The sequence below is a fragment of the Marmota monax genome, unplaced genomic scaffold, assembly GCF_021218885.2.
Source record: "Marmota monax isolate L192 unplaced genomic scaffold, Marmota_monax_Labrador192_F-V1.1 WCK01_AAM20220418_F8-fsc00023, whole genome shotgun sequence".
Classification (NCBI taxonomy): domain Eukaryota; kingdom Metazoa; phylum Chordata; class Mammalia; order Rodentia; family Sciuridae; genus Marmota; species Marmota monax.
The window spans coordinates 5,775,729-5,788,966 of NW_026692907.1; the positions used below are offsets into that span (position 1 = coordinate 5,775,729).

At 40.8% G+C, this 13,238-nt stretch overlaps 1 protein-coding gene across 3 annotated transcripts in view; it reads right to left on the reverse strand.

The window, feature by feature from the left end:
• The window catches only part of Dab1 (DAB adaptor protein 1), a 1,164,537-nt gene that overhangs the window by 292,756 nt on the left and 858,543 nt on the right, over positions 1-13,238 (reverse strand). For all 3 annotated transcript variants that reach the window (XM_058581502.1, XM_058581503.1, XM_046451102.2), the window contains one exon: positions 10,105-10,307. In XM_058581502.1, coding sequence (XP_058437485.1) covers positions 10,105-10,171 — 67 coding nt within the window. In that variant the 5' untranslated portion in view covers positions 10,172-10,307. The remainder of the gene's footprint in view (positions 1-10,104; positions 10,308-13,238) is intronic.

Sequence of the window (13,238 nt, forward strand, 5' to 3'; positions counted from 1 at the left end):
AAAATGTCCTGGGCTGCATTTCTGAAGTGCTTGTTACAATTAAAATCTAGAAATGATTCTTTCCTTTAACATATTTGTTATGGTTTGGCTATAAAGTATCCCCCCAAAACTTAAGTGTGGGATAATGCAAGAATACTCAGAGATGAAATGATCTGATTATGAGAACTATGACCTAATCAGTGGATTAATCCACTTGGGTGGATCAACTGGATGGCAACTACAGGCACTAGGGTATGGCTGGAGGATGTAGGTCACTGGGGGCATGACTTTGGGTTTCTCCTTTGTCCCTGTGAGCAGAGCTCTTTCTCTGTTTCCTGGCTGCCATGTCCTGAGCTGCCTGCCTCCACCACACCCTTCTGCCATGAAGTTCTTTCTGCCTCACTTCAGGCCCAGAGTTCTGGAGTCTGCTGACCTTGGACTGAACTCTGAAACCTTGGGCTAAAATAAACTTTTCCCCCTCTAAGTTGTCCTTGTCAAGTATATTGGTCACAGCGATGCAAATGCCAATTAAAAGCAATACTACACGTTTCAATTTATGCATGTCAAAATCCTTCAAGTTCACCGACTTTTTACTTTCTTATCTGGAAAACATCTGACATCCTCCTTAGTAGGAAAACCCAACCAGGAAAACATTTCTACTCAACCATGGGGAGCCTTGCATGTGAAACCTTCCCCCCGTCACAAAGAAGTACTTCTATATCTTGTGTCTTTCTAGCTACACGATCAACTCCGCCATCACTCCTGTTCCTTGCTGAGCCCATTTCGCCTACAGGTGCCATACCCATAGAAAGCTGTCTTCCAGTGAAAGCAGGACCTGACATTTGGTAAGAAGACACACCACACAATAGGGAGAAGTCAAGTCTACTGTTAAGCACATAGGCAGGCAGGCTCTGGGGTTTATTTTTATGTTGTGTGGCTTCAGGCAAGCTGTTCATCTTTCTGAGCCTCAGTTGTCTTTAAGATGGGAACCCTGTCTAAAGGCCGTTTTCAAACTTACATCGGGAAAACATGGACACATGGGCACACAACCAACAGATATGGGTCCCTCTTTCACCTCCATGTTCCTGTTCCTCTGCCCCACATGTGCCCTCTTGATAAATTGTGCAGACACATTCCATCTTGCTGCAAGTATACTCTGACTACCCTAAAAGAAATGCTGCAGTAGGCAAGGATTGCTGAAATTCCAGCCCACCTGGGAACAGCGTCTGCTTAGCAAACTCACACAGAATAATAAAACCCCACGCTCTGGGTCATTTGCTGATTATCTGCAAAGACGAAGACTCCAACTCGGAGAAGGAGCATACACTTAACCTGACTCCCAGTGATATCAAGGACTTGGAGGGCTAATGTGAAGGGCTTTGTTCTTCCAAACATCAAAATTCAGGCCCAGCCACTGCCAGAGGCGGCACACTGAGCTTAATGAAGCAGTGGGATGAACTAATATGGCAAATCGTATAGCTCTTACTACCAATATGGCCCACATCACGCTAAATTATGGCACCAGACATGATTGGACACACATCACGACAGGGGAAGGAGCCTGCTGAATGGTAGGAATTTCAAATGCCATGCAATAAGACTCTTAAGAGGCAGCTCTTAGGGGAGGTGTCTGTGTTATTCTTTTAAATTATCTTTTCTCCTGTGCGAATCATACTCTTGTACCATTTAGGAAAGTTTATTCAATAAACATTGACTTGGTACTTACCATGTGCCAGGTACTGTGCTAGGAACTCAGAGCCAAGGACCAAGACAGAAAAATAATTAAAAATAAAAGAGAAGGATGTGGCAATTGTGATGACTTGAATAGGTACCGAGTGCTAGGGGGCCCTTCCATTGTCCAGGAAATCAGATGTGACTCATGTAGTCCTCAGTCAATTCATTCATTTATAGATTCAACAAATCCTGATGCATAATGATACCTTCAGAATCAGTCCTTAATGATAGAAGTAAAGTGGCTAACAAATCAGTCTCTGTTCTTGCAGAGCTCTGTCTAGTAAGTGAAAAGAGGAGCAAAAAACAAACTTAACATATGATTATTAATTGGAAGTGCTTTGAAAGCTCACCAGGTGGTGTGCATGCATTGCAATGGGTCACTAAAGAATATCTGGGAAAGTAATATCTAACTTGAAACTAAAGAATAAATAAAGAAAAATGTATATTGTTGGGAGAAGAAAAAGCATGTGCAAAACCCAAAGTGTAAAAAACAACATGGTAGGGTCAAGGAACTGACATCAATCCTCTTGAGCCACTGAGTGGAGTATGATTATGAAGAATGGGGAGAGATGTCCCTGGAAAGATAAGGAGGGGTCAGGTGAGATGGAGCCTCTTGGATCCCAAGATAAGCAGACTCTACCCTGAGGACAGTAGGAACCCCCACTGAAGGGATTAAGCAGGGATGTGAACTGATCAAATCTCCATGTTAGTGAGTGGTGTCCTCAGTAGCTTGGAGATGGGTAATACTGAGAATGTCTAGACTACTCAGGAGGATGTGCAATGACCCAGATGAGAGATGAAGACAGCTTGAAGTACTTTCAGGAGGAAGACAGTGAGAAGAGAAAGAATGAATGGATCAGGAAAACATGTAGGCAGTCACACAGACTGATGACCACTAGTTAATTAACAGAGGACATTAGAAGGATCAAGGTGTTGAGGGTGATGGCTAGTCAAATGGTTACCGAAGGTTGAAAGGTGCAGGAGCAGCCAAGTGAATTGGTAAGAGATGGCCCAAGTAGAGGGAGCAGTCCACACACAGGTGCCTCCTGAGACCTGAAGCTCATCACAGCTCAGGGTATGAGGCAGCAGAAGGACCAAAGAGGAGAAAGACCACCTGTGAAGGGCCTGGGTATTGTCCTATGGGTTGTGCTGCTAGAGTTACAGAACACATTCAAGGAGGAAAGAAGGGGTGAAAGAGCGAAGGAGAAAGCCCAACCTTGTGCAAGGTTAGAACGCGATCCTGAACTCAGGCACCAACTAAAACTGAAGTCCATTCAAATGACCACTCTGAGTGCTGTGTCCTGTCCTACATTCAGACCAAGGGACCACCGAAAGGGCAGAAGTCACTTTCCACTTCATGTCCTGTCATTTGACAATCTATTTCACCATAGAGAACTGGACTTCTTGGCCTAAAAACATTACTCCCTCCCTCCAGTCCTGAAGCCCCAAAATTGGACTAACCAACCTCAGGGAAATTTATGTTTTATTGTAACTGACTACTTGATTTTGAATTTTGAAAACTTGCAATTTACACAGGCAGACGAGACTAGCTCACCGCGATCATAAGCCCTGCAAGACAGAATGGCACCAAGAATCTATATAATGTGACCAGTTTCCATAACCCCTTCCCCAAATAAGCATAGGCCCTATAGTTTTTCAAATCACTCAACCCTCTTTTATCAAGCCATGAAGGATACCCACAGGAGGCATTCAGGAAAGATAGCACAGGCATGAGCTTTGAGCAGGTCCTGTGCACTGCGACTCTGGTAGACAAGCCAGGTAACCTGGAGCATGTGTCTTGACTTCTCTGGACATTATTTTCTTGTGTATTCAATGGCACAATATAAGACCTGGGTTCACTGGAGGCAGTTTATCTAAAATGCCTAGTAAGCATGATGGCGGCCATTAATAAATATTTGAAGCTTGACAACAGGGTCCATTTTCTTTTCTATTTCCTGTTTATCTTCTCAGCTATTCTTGGGACAAAATCCATTTGAAGATTGACCTGTTCCTTTTTCTCACTGGCTACCCATAGCCCCATGGAAAAGGGTACCTGTACCTCTCCTTCCGTCCTAAAGCACTAAGACAAGGGCTAGCTCTCAGGGCTGGTGGGAGTTGGAAATAAGAGAGGGAGGGAAAGTTTCTTTATGTAGAGTCCATGTACAGAGTGTTGTGCTAGGCATTCTGTACCTGTGAACTTGTAATCCTCATTGCTGTACCTGCTACTAGACAGGTAGTAGGCTATAACCCCTACTTTACAGATGAAGAAACTGGGGCTCAGAAAAATTAAGTAGCCCACAATACACAAGTGGAAAATGTGCTGAGCCTTGACTCAAACTGAAGTTTATCTAATTCCAGTTCATCCAACACCTTCTTTCCAGAAGACTTCATGGTAAGGAACGGGGAGCAAACACAGAAGTCAACCTAAGTTCATGGTAGAACCGTAAATGTATGGAACATATAGAGCTGAAGGAGTTCCGGCCAGGGAGTTAGTGCTGGGCTCTGGCCCTGCACCCACTGCTGACCAGTTGAGTGACTGCTGGCAAGTCCTTTTGCTCTTGAGAACCGTCTCGCCCTGCCCAGCCTTAACTCCTTATGACCTCTTATGCACATCAACATCTAGAGCATTTATTCATGTTTTGATACACAGAGACATTCAAGGTACTGTGCTACCTGTATTTATTAACATTAGGGGGAAAAAACACTTGCTTTTAGTCAGGAAGACAATAAAAATAATTCTTATAAGAATTTTCTTCACTATGATGACTTTAATAAATAATTAATAAATAATTAATAAACCTGGAGCAAAAGTAATATATACACATTTTATGAAAAGTAACAGACGGAGAATGAATAAAAATAGCAAAATAGAAAAGCAGTTTCTCTTTTCAGGGAAGGATGAGACCTGTACAAACCAGAAGGCCCTCCTCTTAGCTACAAGTTCTTAACCACAGCGTGGGCCACCTGGAGAAAGCATCTCCTCCTGAGGAGATCCCCAGAACTCCAAGCACAGGCTGGGCTCATGGCAGGGGCTGGACAAATATTCATGCAAAAAAGAACTAAATAATTAGTTATGCCTCTCCCGTGTTTCTAATTTGACCAAGCATATATTATTTCACATCCATTTGGTGGCTGAGGAATCAAATTCAAAAAGCAGAGGCTTGTCTGAAATTCTACCACCAGAGAGGGATTGACCTGAGGTATGAGTTCAAATCCAGAATCCTGACCCCAGGCTGTCCCTCTGCAGGATGGGAGCAGCAAATAGAAGTGATGATAAATAAGCCTGATAAAAGATTCTGTAAAGCAAAACCAACCAACCAAACACTCTCCAGGCTCCTGGGGATCCTATAGGATCATGAATATGATGGCATTTTAGAAGCTCCTAAGTGGTAACCAATGTTAATAGAGCTTATTTTCTGGAGCTAAGAGACCAGGTAGGAGTACAACATTATCAGAACCATTCCTTCATATAAACTAGACAGAATTATCTAGGAAACCTCCAAAATTAGCACAGCTACCGAGGTACAGATCAGGGTTCAAACTTGGTTTGCTATGACTTAAGCAAGAGGCATCACCACCAACTTCTCCTGGATCCAATTAGAGTCTTAATTCTTTGTGCAAAAATTCTTCTGGCAGGAAATAATAAAGATGCTCTTTGTTGGTGGTGGTGTCATTAACTGATGTTACTTGGGACAAGCTCTAACACAAATAGAAGGAAAGCTAATAAGTTAATTTTCAGATGTTTCTTGAAAACAAGGAGACAATGCTGGACTGTGATCTCAGGAAAAAGTCAGAAAGGCCACCTCTACTAAGCCAGTGCCATGTGACAGACCCTGAAGTTCCTTCCTTCCTTCCTTCCTTCCTTCCTCCCTTCCTCCCTCCCTCCCTCCCTCCCTCCCTCTCCTCCTCCTCCTCCTCCTCCTTCTTCTTCTTCTTCTTCTCTCTCTCTCTCTCTCTCTCTCTCTCTCACACACACACACACACACACACACACACACACACACACAAACACACACACCCGTAAGGTAAGTGAAATCAGGCTCAAAGAGGCCATATAGCCTCTCTGGGTAACCAGTGGATAATGAGAAGAGTTTGAATCAAAAACCAGGTCCACCTAACTCTGAAGCCAGTATTCTTTCTACTACATTGAGCTGTTAGGTGGTATTGACTGAAAAATCCTACACCCTGCCCCAGAAATATCTGTGTCAGCTTACTCTGGGACTCATTCCTCCACCATGGCCTTCCACTGGGGGCCCTAAGACTGGGATTACTAATAACAAAAATTGCATCAACTGATTCTCTCCCTTTGATGGCAGGTAATGAACCTGAAAATATACATTCTCTTCCTCTGGCCCTCCATCAAATTCTACTCCCAGAACAGGGACCATTTGACAAGCTGTATATGTAGTGACACAATCCAATAAAATGAAATGAAGTAAACAACTTTATTTTTCACTACTTCCATCCCTTATTTGAATTGTGAATACTCTAGTTAGATTTCATACATAGCCTGTCTAGAAACTCATTTTATGATGAAATATGCCCTATGTGACTTGTGTTTGAAACTGCCTGGCTTACTTTCAACAGCCTGGGTTAAAGAAACAAGGTGACAGGCTTGTGAGGAACTTGAAGGGTCTTGCTTTTATGCCACTCCTTCTCACAGCAGCTGACCTGTAGTGCAAGGAATTCTTTTGCATAAAGTAAAATATCTGCCCCAGGAACCATCTAAATCTTGCCAAGGGGGAAGGTCTCTTCTGTTCTGTAATATCATGTAATAATATAGGAAATGCACTGCTGATTTAATGTCAAGTAACAAAACAGAATATAGAATTGAGGAGTATGATCTCAACCACATATTATTTTAGAACATCAGTCCAGAAGGAAATACCTTAGAATGTTAATGATAGTAATTTTTGTTACATAGGATTATGTATGCATTTTTTCATTTCAGTAAAAAGCATTTATCATTTTTAAAAAGTTAAATGAAATTACTATAAAAGGAAATTTTCTTCTTTTGCAAACAAGCCTAAATATCATTCAGTGTTTCCTTCCTACCAACACTCTTATACAAGGATATAACTTTAAAAATACCAGATACAAGATTTTCTAACAAAAGAAATTCTGTTGATGAATACAGATAAGAAAAACACTGTAACCCAACAAATCAAATCTAATAGGGTACAGAAAACAGTACACTGTGACTTAGTAAGTTCGATCCCAGAAATTCAGCTCAGAAAATCTACCAGTCAAATCTATCACACACACAACAAACACATACAAATGTATTATAATACAAAATGCAAAAGTAAATGCATATATATAAAGGAAAATATGTACAATCATTTAAATAAATACAGAGAAAATCATATAGTAAAATCCAAATGTAAAAAACAAATTCCTAGAATATCTAAAACGGAATAAAGAACCTTTAGTAAGAGCTTAAATATCACATTAAAATATCATTAAGAAGCATGTTAATTAATTGAGAAACAAAATAAGGACACCTACTATCATTAAGTACTATAAAGACAGGCCCAGCCAATGCAATAAGATAGGGAAAAAAATGAAGTACTGAAGGATTGGAACAAACACTTATTTGGAAGTTGTATGTTGTCTCTATAGAAAAATCCAAGAAGAACTGAGTAAAGTATTAGTAAAAGATTTCAACAGCATTATTATATTCAAAATTCAAAATCCATATGTAAGTGGTTTATTCCTTTTGTAGTTCTTGTAGTACTTGTTTTTACCAAATTAGCAACATTTATTCAATAGAGTACCAATCATTCTGCTGTCAATACTGAAAAATAAAGAAATGAATGGATGCTCTTACAAGCACATTCTTTCTCTTTTCAGTGCAGATGTGTGCTTTCATGACACCCTGGTCCAGACAAGTATATCTGGAATACAGAGTATTTATCGATATTGCACAATTACAAACAATCAGCCCCTTGACTATAAAATGGGATAAGAGGATAAAAAAGTACAATGAGGAGGAGGAGGAGGACAACGACTAAGCAGGTGTGTTACAGACTAAATATTCATGTCCCATTAAAAAATGAACACTTTGAAGCTCTAACCCCTAGTGAGATGATATTTGGAAATGGAGGCATTGGAAAGTAATTAGGATTAGATGACATTATGAGGATTGTGTTCTCCTGATAGGAATGGTGGCCAAATAAGGGGGTGAGGGGTCAGGGAGGGAGATATCTCAATCTGTTGATTGATTTTGCTCTTTGTCTTCTATGTGAGGATGCATCTGTGTACAAGCCAGGAAGAGAGCCCTGACTAGGAACGGAATTTGCTGGCATTTTGAACTTAGACTTCCAGCCTCCAGATCTGTGAGAAATGCATTTCTGTTGTTTAAGCCATCCAATTCTATGGTATTTTGTTGTTATCCCAAGCTGATAGTGGAAAAGAAAAAAAAAGGAGGAGAAGAGAAATGATGAAAGATGACAAGAAAGAGAAGGAATAAGGTGGAAGGTAAAGGAGACAAAGATGAGGAAGAAGAGGGGGAGGAACACAGCTAACCTTGGCTGAGTAATATATGCCAAGTACTATACAAAGTATTTTAATTGCCTTGTTCCTGTTAATTTCATAGAGAGTCTTTGAGGATTGTAACATCTTATTTCTATTTTGTAGGAAAGGAAACTGAGGCTCAGAGAAGTTATGCAGCTGTCTAAGGTCACACGCTGAGGAAGTGGGAGAGCTACAACTTGAACCGAGGTCAGCCTGTCCAGACTCTCTGGTCTGAGCACTTTCTAGAGGACTTCCTCACGTATTTTGTGCTCATTTTAAGGCTTCTTAGAACATGAATATGAGGAGGTTCTAAAGTGTGACCTTCAAGCTCCCGCCCCAAATCCCCAACCAAGCCCATGTCCTGAAAGTCTGAATCCTCTCTTCAGAATGCTTCCGATTTTGCATGTTAAAATTAAGAATGAAAAAATATGCACTAAGATACAATTTTTAATGCATTAAGTATTCAAGTGCACACATTTTGTGGAAAAAGGTTAAATTTGATGCAAAAATATAACTTGTCAGTTTCCACTGAAAAAGCATTTGAATTTCAGGACATACTAGGTTTCACCCCCCACCCATACACACACACACAAAGCAGTTCTCTCAAGACCTCTTCTCTCACCCACTTGCTTTCCTTTTATTATTCTTAGACCATGATGCATAGAAAACAGGGTTTAACATTAAGTTTTAGGGATTGGAACAGACGGCCTTCAAAATATTTGTGTTTTGAATAAACATCAAAAGACAAATTTAATGCCCTTCCTGGGTTTCATCAATCCAGAGCTGCATATGTATTACACTTAGGTCTTCTGCTTTGGATAGTGTCAGGCAAATGCCATCAGACTGCACAAAGAGCAGGCACAGTGATGTCTTGGACAAATTGCCACCTATAGGAAGAAGCAAAGGGCATCCTGGTTTGCAAACCCACATGGATGGATTTCTAGGTCTGAAAGAGAGCTCTTTTAATCCCTTTCCTTGGAACTGAGAAGACCTGGCAAGGAATGTGCTAAAACCACAGGGAGAACACACACACACAGCTTACTTCTAATTCAGTACTAATGTACTGAAAGGTATGGTCATAAAGCCACGGGATCAAATTCCCCCCAAACATGGAAAGTGATAGGATTGCTCTTCTCTCGCTCCAGACATGTCCATCTTCCTTATCAGCTAGCTTTGTGAAAAAGAGGTCCAGCTCTGAAGCAGTTCCCAATACAGGTGACTCACAACCAGAGCACATTTCTAATAAAGCCAGATATAAACAAAGTGCTACAGAAACAAACAAAAGAAGGCAAAGGATTCCAATTGGAAGAAAGAGCCATCCCAGGAGCCTCCATTAGATCAACCTGGAGAATGAGAAAGGTAGAAAAAGTGAAGAGCAAAAGGATTTCTGGTAATAGTCTAGTAGTTCTCAATGTGGTCTCCAGACCAGCAGGACCAGCATCACCTGGGAACTGGTTAGAAAATGCAAAGTCTTGAGCTGCTCCAGACTTACAGGACTAGAAATTCTGGGGATGGTACTCAACAATCTGCACAATAATAAGCCCTCCAGGAGACACTGGTGCTGCCTCTGAGAACCACTGGTATACAGAATGGTGAACTACAACAGGGAGAATGCCTGCAGTGTAAACAGATTGGGGAACTGGAGAGAGGGAGAGATGCTGCTGGAGGGATGGATAGAAGGCATATCTGGAAGGGTTTTGGAGATCCTGGAAAAGAATTTCAGATTTTATCAATGAAATATAATGAGTACAGAAAATAGCAAATAACTTAAAAAAATAACAATCATAAAGATATTTGTTTATCTCAGTCCATAGATTAAAACCTCATTTCTGCACAGAAAAGAAGCCACCAAAAAGAGAGCAAATTGGGCCCTACCTTTCTTTCTGGAGTCTTTCTTGGCGCTGGTTTTCACAGCTACTTGAAGTTCTGTCTCAGTTGACATCCTACTTAATCCTTAGTCCACTTCACACAGATCCCGGGCCTCGGCCAGGCTCATCGAGGACTCCTCTCCAAGAGAAAGGCTCCTCCCTTCAGAAACGGCACCCCGAGCTGCACACGTCATTCACTCTTTGGGAGTGCTGTAAATCAAGGCAAGAGAACATTCAGAACAATCCTTCTTTGAAAATCAAACAGAAATTGGGCAGGGGTTGGGGGTGATGAATGGCAAGCCTACAAACCCTACAAATAAAAAAAAAATCTTGTTCTTCATATACAAACTTCTGGAATGCATAGGATTTATACAGCAACTCACATGAGTGGCTTATCTACAAGACTGGTCTCGAACTAGGTAACTCAAAATAGATTTGTTAAACTCTGATTTTCAAGAGAGACAAAAATGCACCTCTTTGTTTCCCATGTTCCTTGTTGTTAAGCACTAGATGCCACCCAGAAAATACTGCACAGACGTATCTCCTGGTCAACCCTGTGGAGTCATTTCCAATGATGGGGCACCCATCCATCAGCCAAGCTTGATCTGAGCCTGGGCAGCTAAGGCAGATCAAAGGGGAGTGATCTCCAGTCAGTCCCTCACTGGCAGGCATCAGAGAGGACATGGAGTTGACATGTAATTGGGCTCCAAGGGTAAGGTGACAAATGGGGCTGAGAAAGTCTCCAGTAAGCCAATTTTTATGTCAGCTTTCCCCCCAGCTATAAGAGCAGACAAGCATTTAATGGGGGACAGAATGAAAAGGAGTGGGCGGACGCACGTTTCATTCATTCATTCATTCTGATAAATATGCATCCCACGACACTAGGTACTGTTCAGTCCAGACACTGCTGGGAGGAGAATCATGATAATTATGATAATGTGGCCACTTCAATTATAGCTGCTATTTACTGTGCACTTACTAGATACTATGTGCTGTGTTTCTGCTTCACATACATTATCTCATTTGATTGCAATTAAATTGAATAAATGTATTCCGTTTGTCAATAGTCTTTCCCAGGGACTACCTATCTGAGAGTTACATCTGAGAGCTCCACTGAACACAAACATTTTACCAGTCATCCGCTTTTGATGAATATTAACAAAAAGCAACCAGAAATAGAGGAATGGATCTTCAAATTCTGCATCCAATTCTTCGCTTCTTCTACAGAATGAGAACTGCTTAATTTAAGAGGGGTTGACCTTGAATGCCAGTTTCAGTTCAGAAAGAATAATGACCTAAACCTCTTAATCATGACAATTAAAGATGGCTTAACTAGAGGTTTAATATAAAAGCCACATAATATTACAGTAAAGCTTACATATGAGGAAATTTCCATTTTTGCAAAGATACCTGAGTTAGATTTTTGTTTTAATAAGTTTTTCCCCCCCAAAGGACAGCAGTCCTGGATGAAAGTACTTGAGCTAAAAGATCTAAGGTTACAACTAAAGAAAACAGAAAATTATCTTCACAGAATGGGGTTCACAAAATCCTATATGGAAAAGGAGAATGCTTGCAACATCTGCATCATCTCCTGTCTGTACCGTTTCACTAACCCCAACCCTTCCAACTCCTCCTCCCCAAAGTCAACATCCCATGGGAGATCCTATGGTCACATATAGACATAACCAATTTTACTGATAATATTTACCATTTTATCATGGCAAATATTTACTAGGACCTACTCTGAGTCAGATATGACCACTGGCTCCTTCATGTAGACAAACATGCATTGTGCTATCACGATGGTCCAGAGGACATTGTTAAAGCTTAATTCCTATCCACAAAGAAGCTCAATATCACAGAGGTGTCAGCTTCATAAGGGACCGCAATACACTGTAGGTGACCAGAACTAAACAGGCATAAATAATCAGGCACATTGGGGCCCAAAGGTACAAGTATTCACCTTTGCTTATAAAAGTCAATACAGCTGCATAGAGCATAAGCCCTACTACACAGGACCTTGAAGAATAAGGATTCAGCTAAATGGATATGGGAAAGGATGAGGAGGCTCTCACCAGGCAGAAGAATCAACACCGGCAAATACAAGGAGGCTTGAACTCAGCTACCAAATTAACAAAAGGAAGTACAAGGCGAGAAGGAAGTGATATATTTTCCCTCCTTCCTGTATTTTTTCGTGATGCTTTCTATGGAATCTCCTTTCTCAAGTCCATCTGGACATTCAACAGACCCTGGAGGGTTCAGTTCACAGAAAAATTGCAGTAGACAGAAAGACTTTTCTGATCTCTCTGTTAAAATGGAATTGCTCCCTACTTATGTTATGACCCGATTTCTGGCCAGGATCATATTTCCAGCTGTGGGCTAGATGTGGGATACTGAGCATGCTCTCAACCCCTCCTCCCTCTGTTTCTTCATGTGTACACCAGGCTGATACTGCCAAATCCAGGGAGCTGTTGTGGAAATTAGATAGAATGACACATTCAACTCCATCAAAAGCCTGCTTGGAACACCACTGTCAAGAGCTTAACATGAAGTGTAGAGGTTCCTGTATTACTTGTTCAAGGCCACATGGCTGGTATGTGACCAATGTCACATATGGACCTTAGAAAGGAAGAAACAAAGATAGGATAAGTCCGCTAAAAAAAAAAAAAAATACTGTTGGAAGTGGTATTTTTTTAATCTAAAATCTTTTTCCATCATGTTAGTCCTGTCTGTACATAGTAGGAATTTAATTAATACAGAAAAGAGCTGAAGTACATGATTTTTATGTAATTTCATAAGTAAGTATATAAATTTATAAAAAATATAGATTATTTTAAGAATATAAAATAATTTTCTTAAAAGTCAGTATATAAAAGTGGATTAACCCACAATATAACACCTCCCTGTATTCCATGGGTACACCTACAGCCATTTGCTCAACAAAGCATGATTGTGTTCAAGTGTTTTAAGCATTACTTATACATTTCTGAAGTACATGCCGATGTTAATTCTGAAAAGAAACACTAGCAACATTCTGAATGAAACTTAAATCCAAAAGCTACAGTACAGAGAGCGTACACCATATGGACCCCGAAATCCCCTTTAATTTTCCAAAAGCGAGAGGTTGAGCAAAAGCTGTGA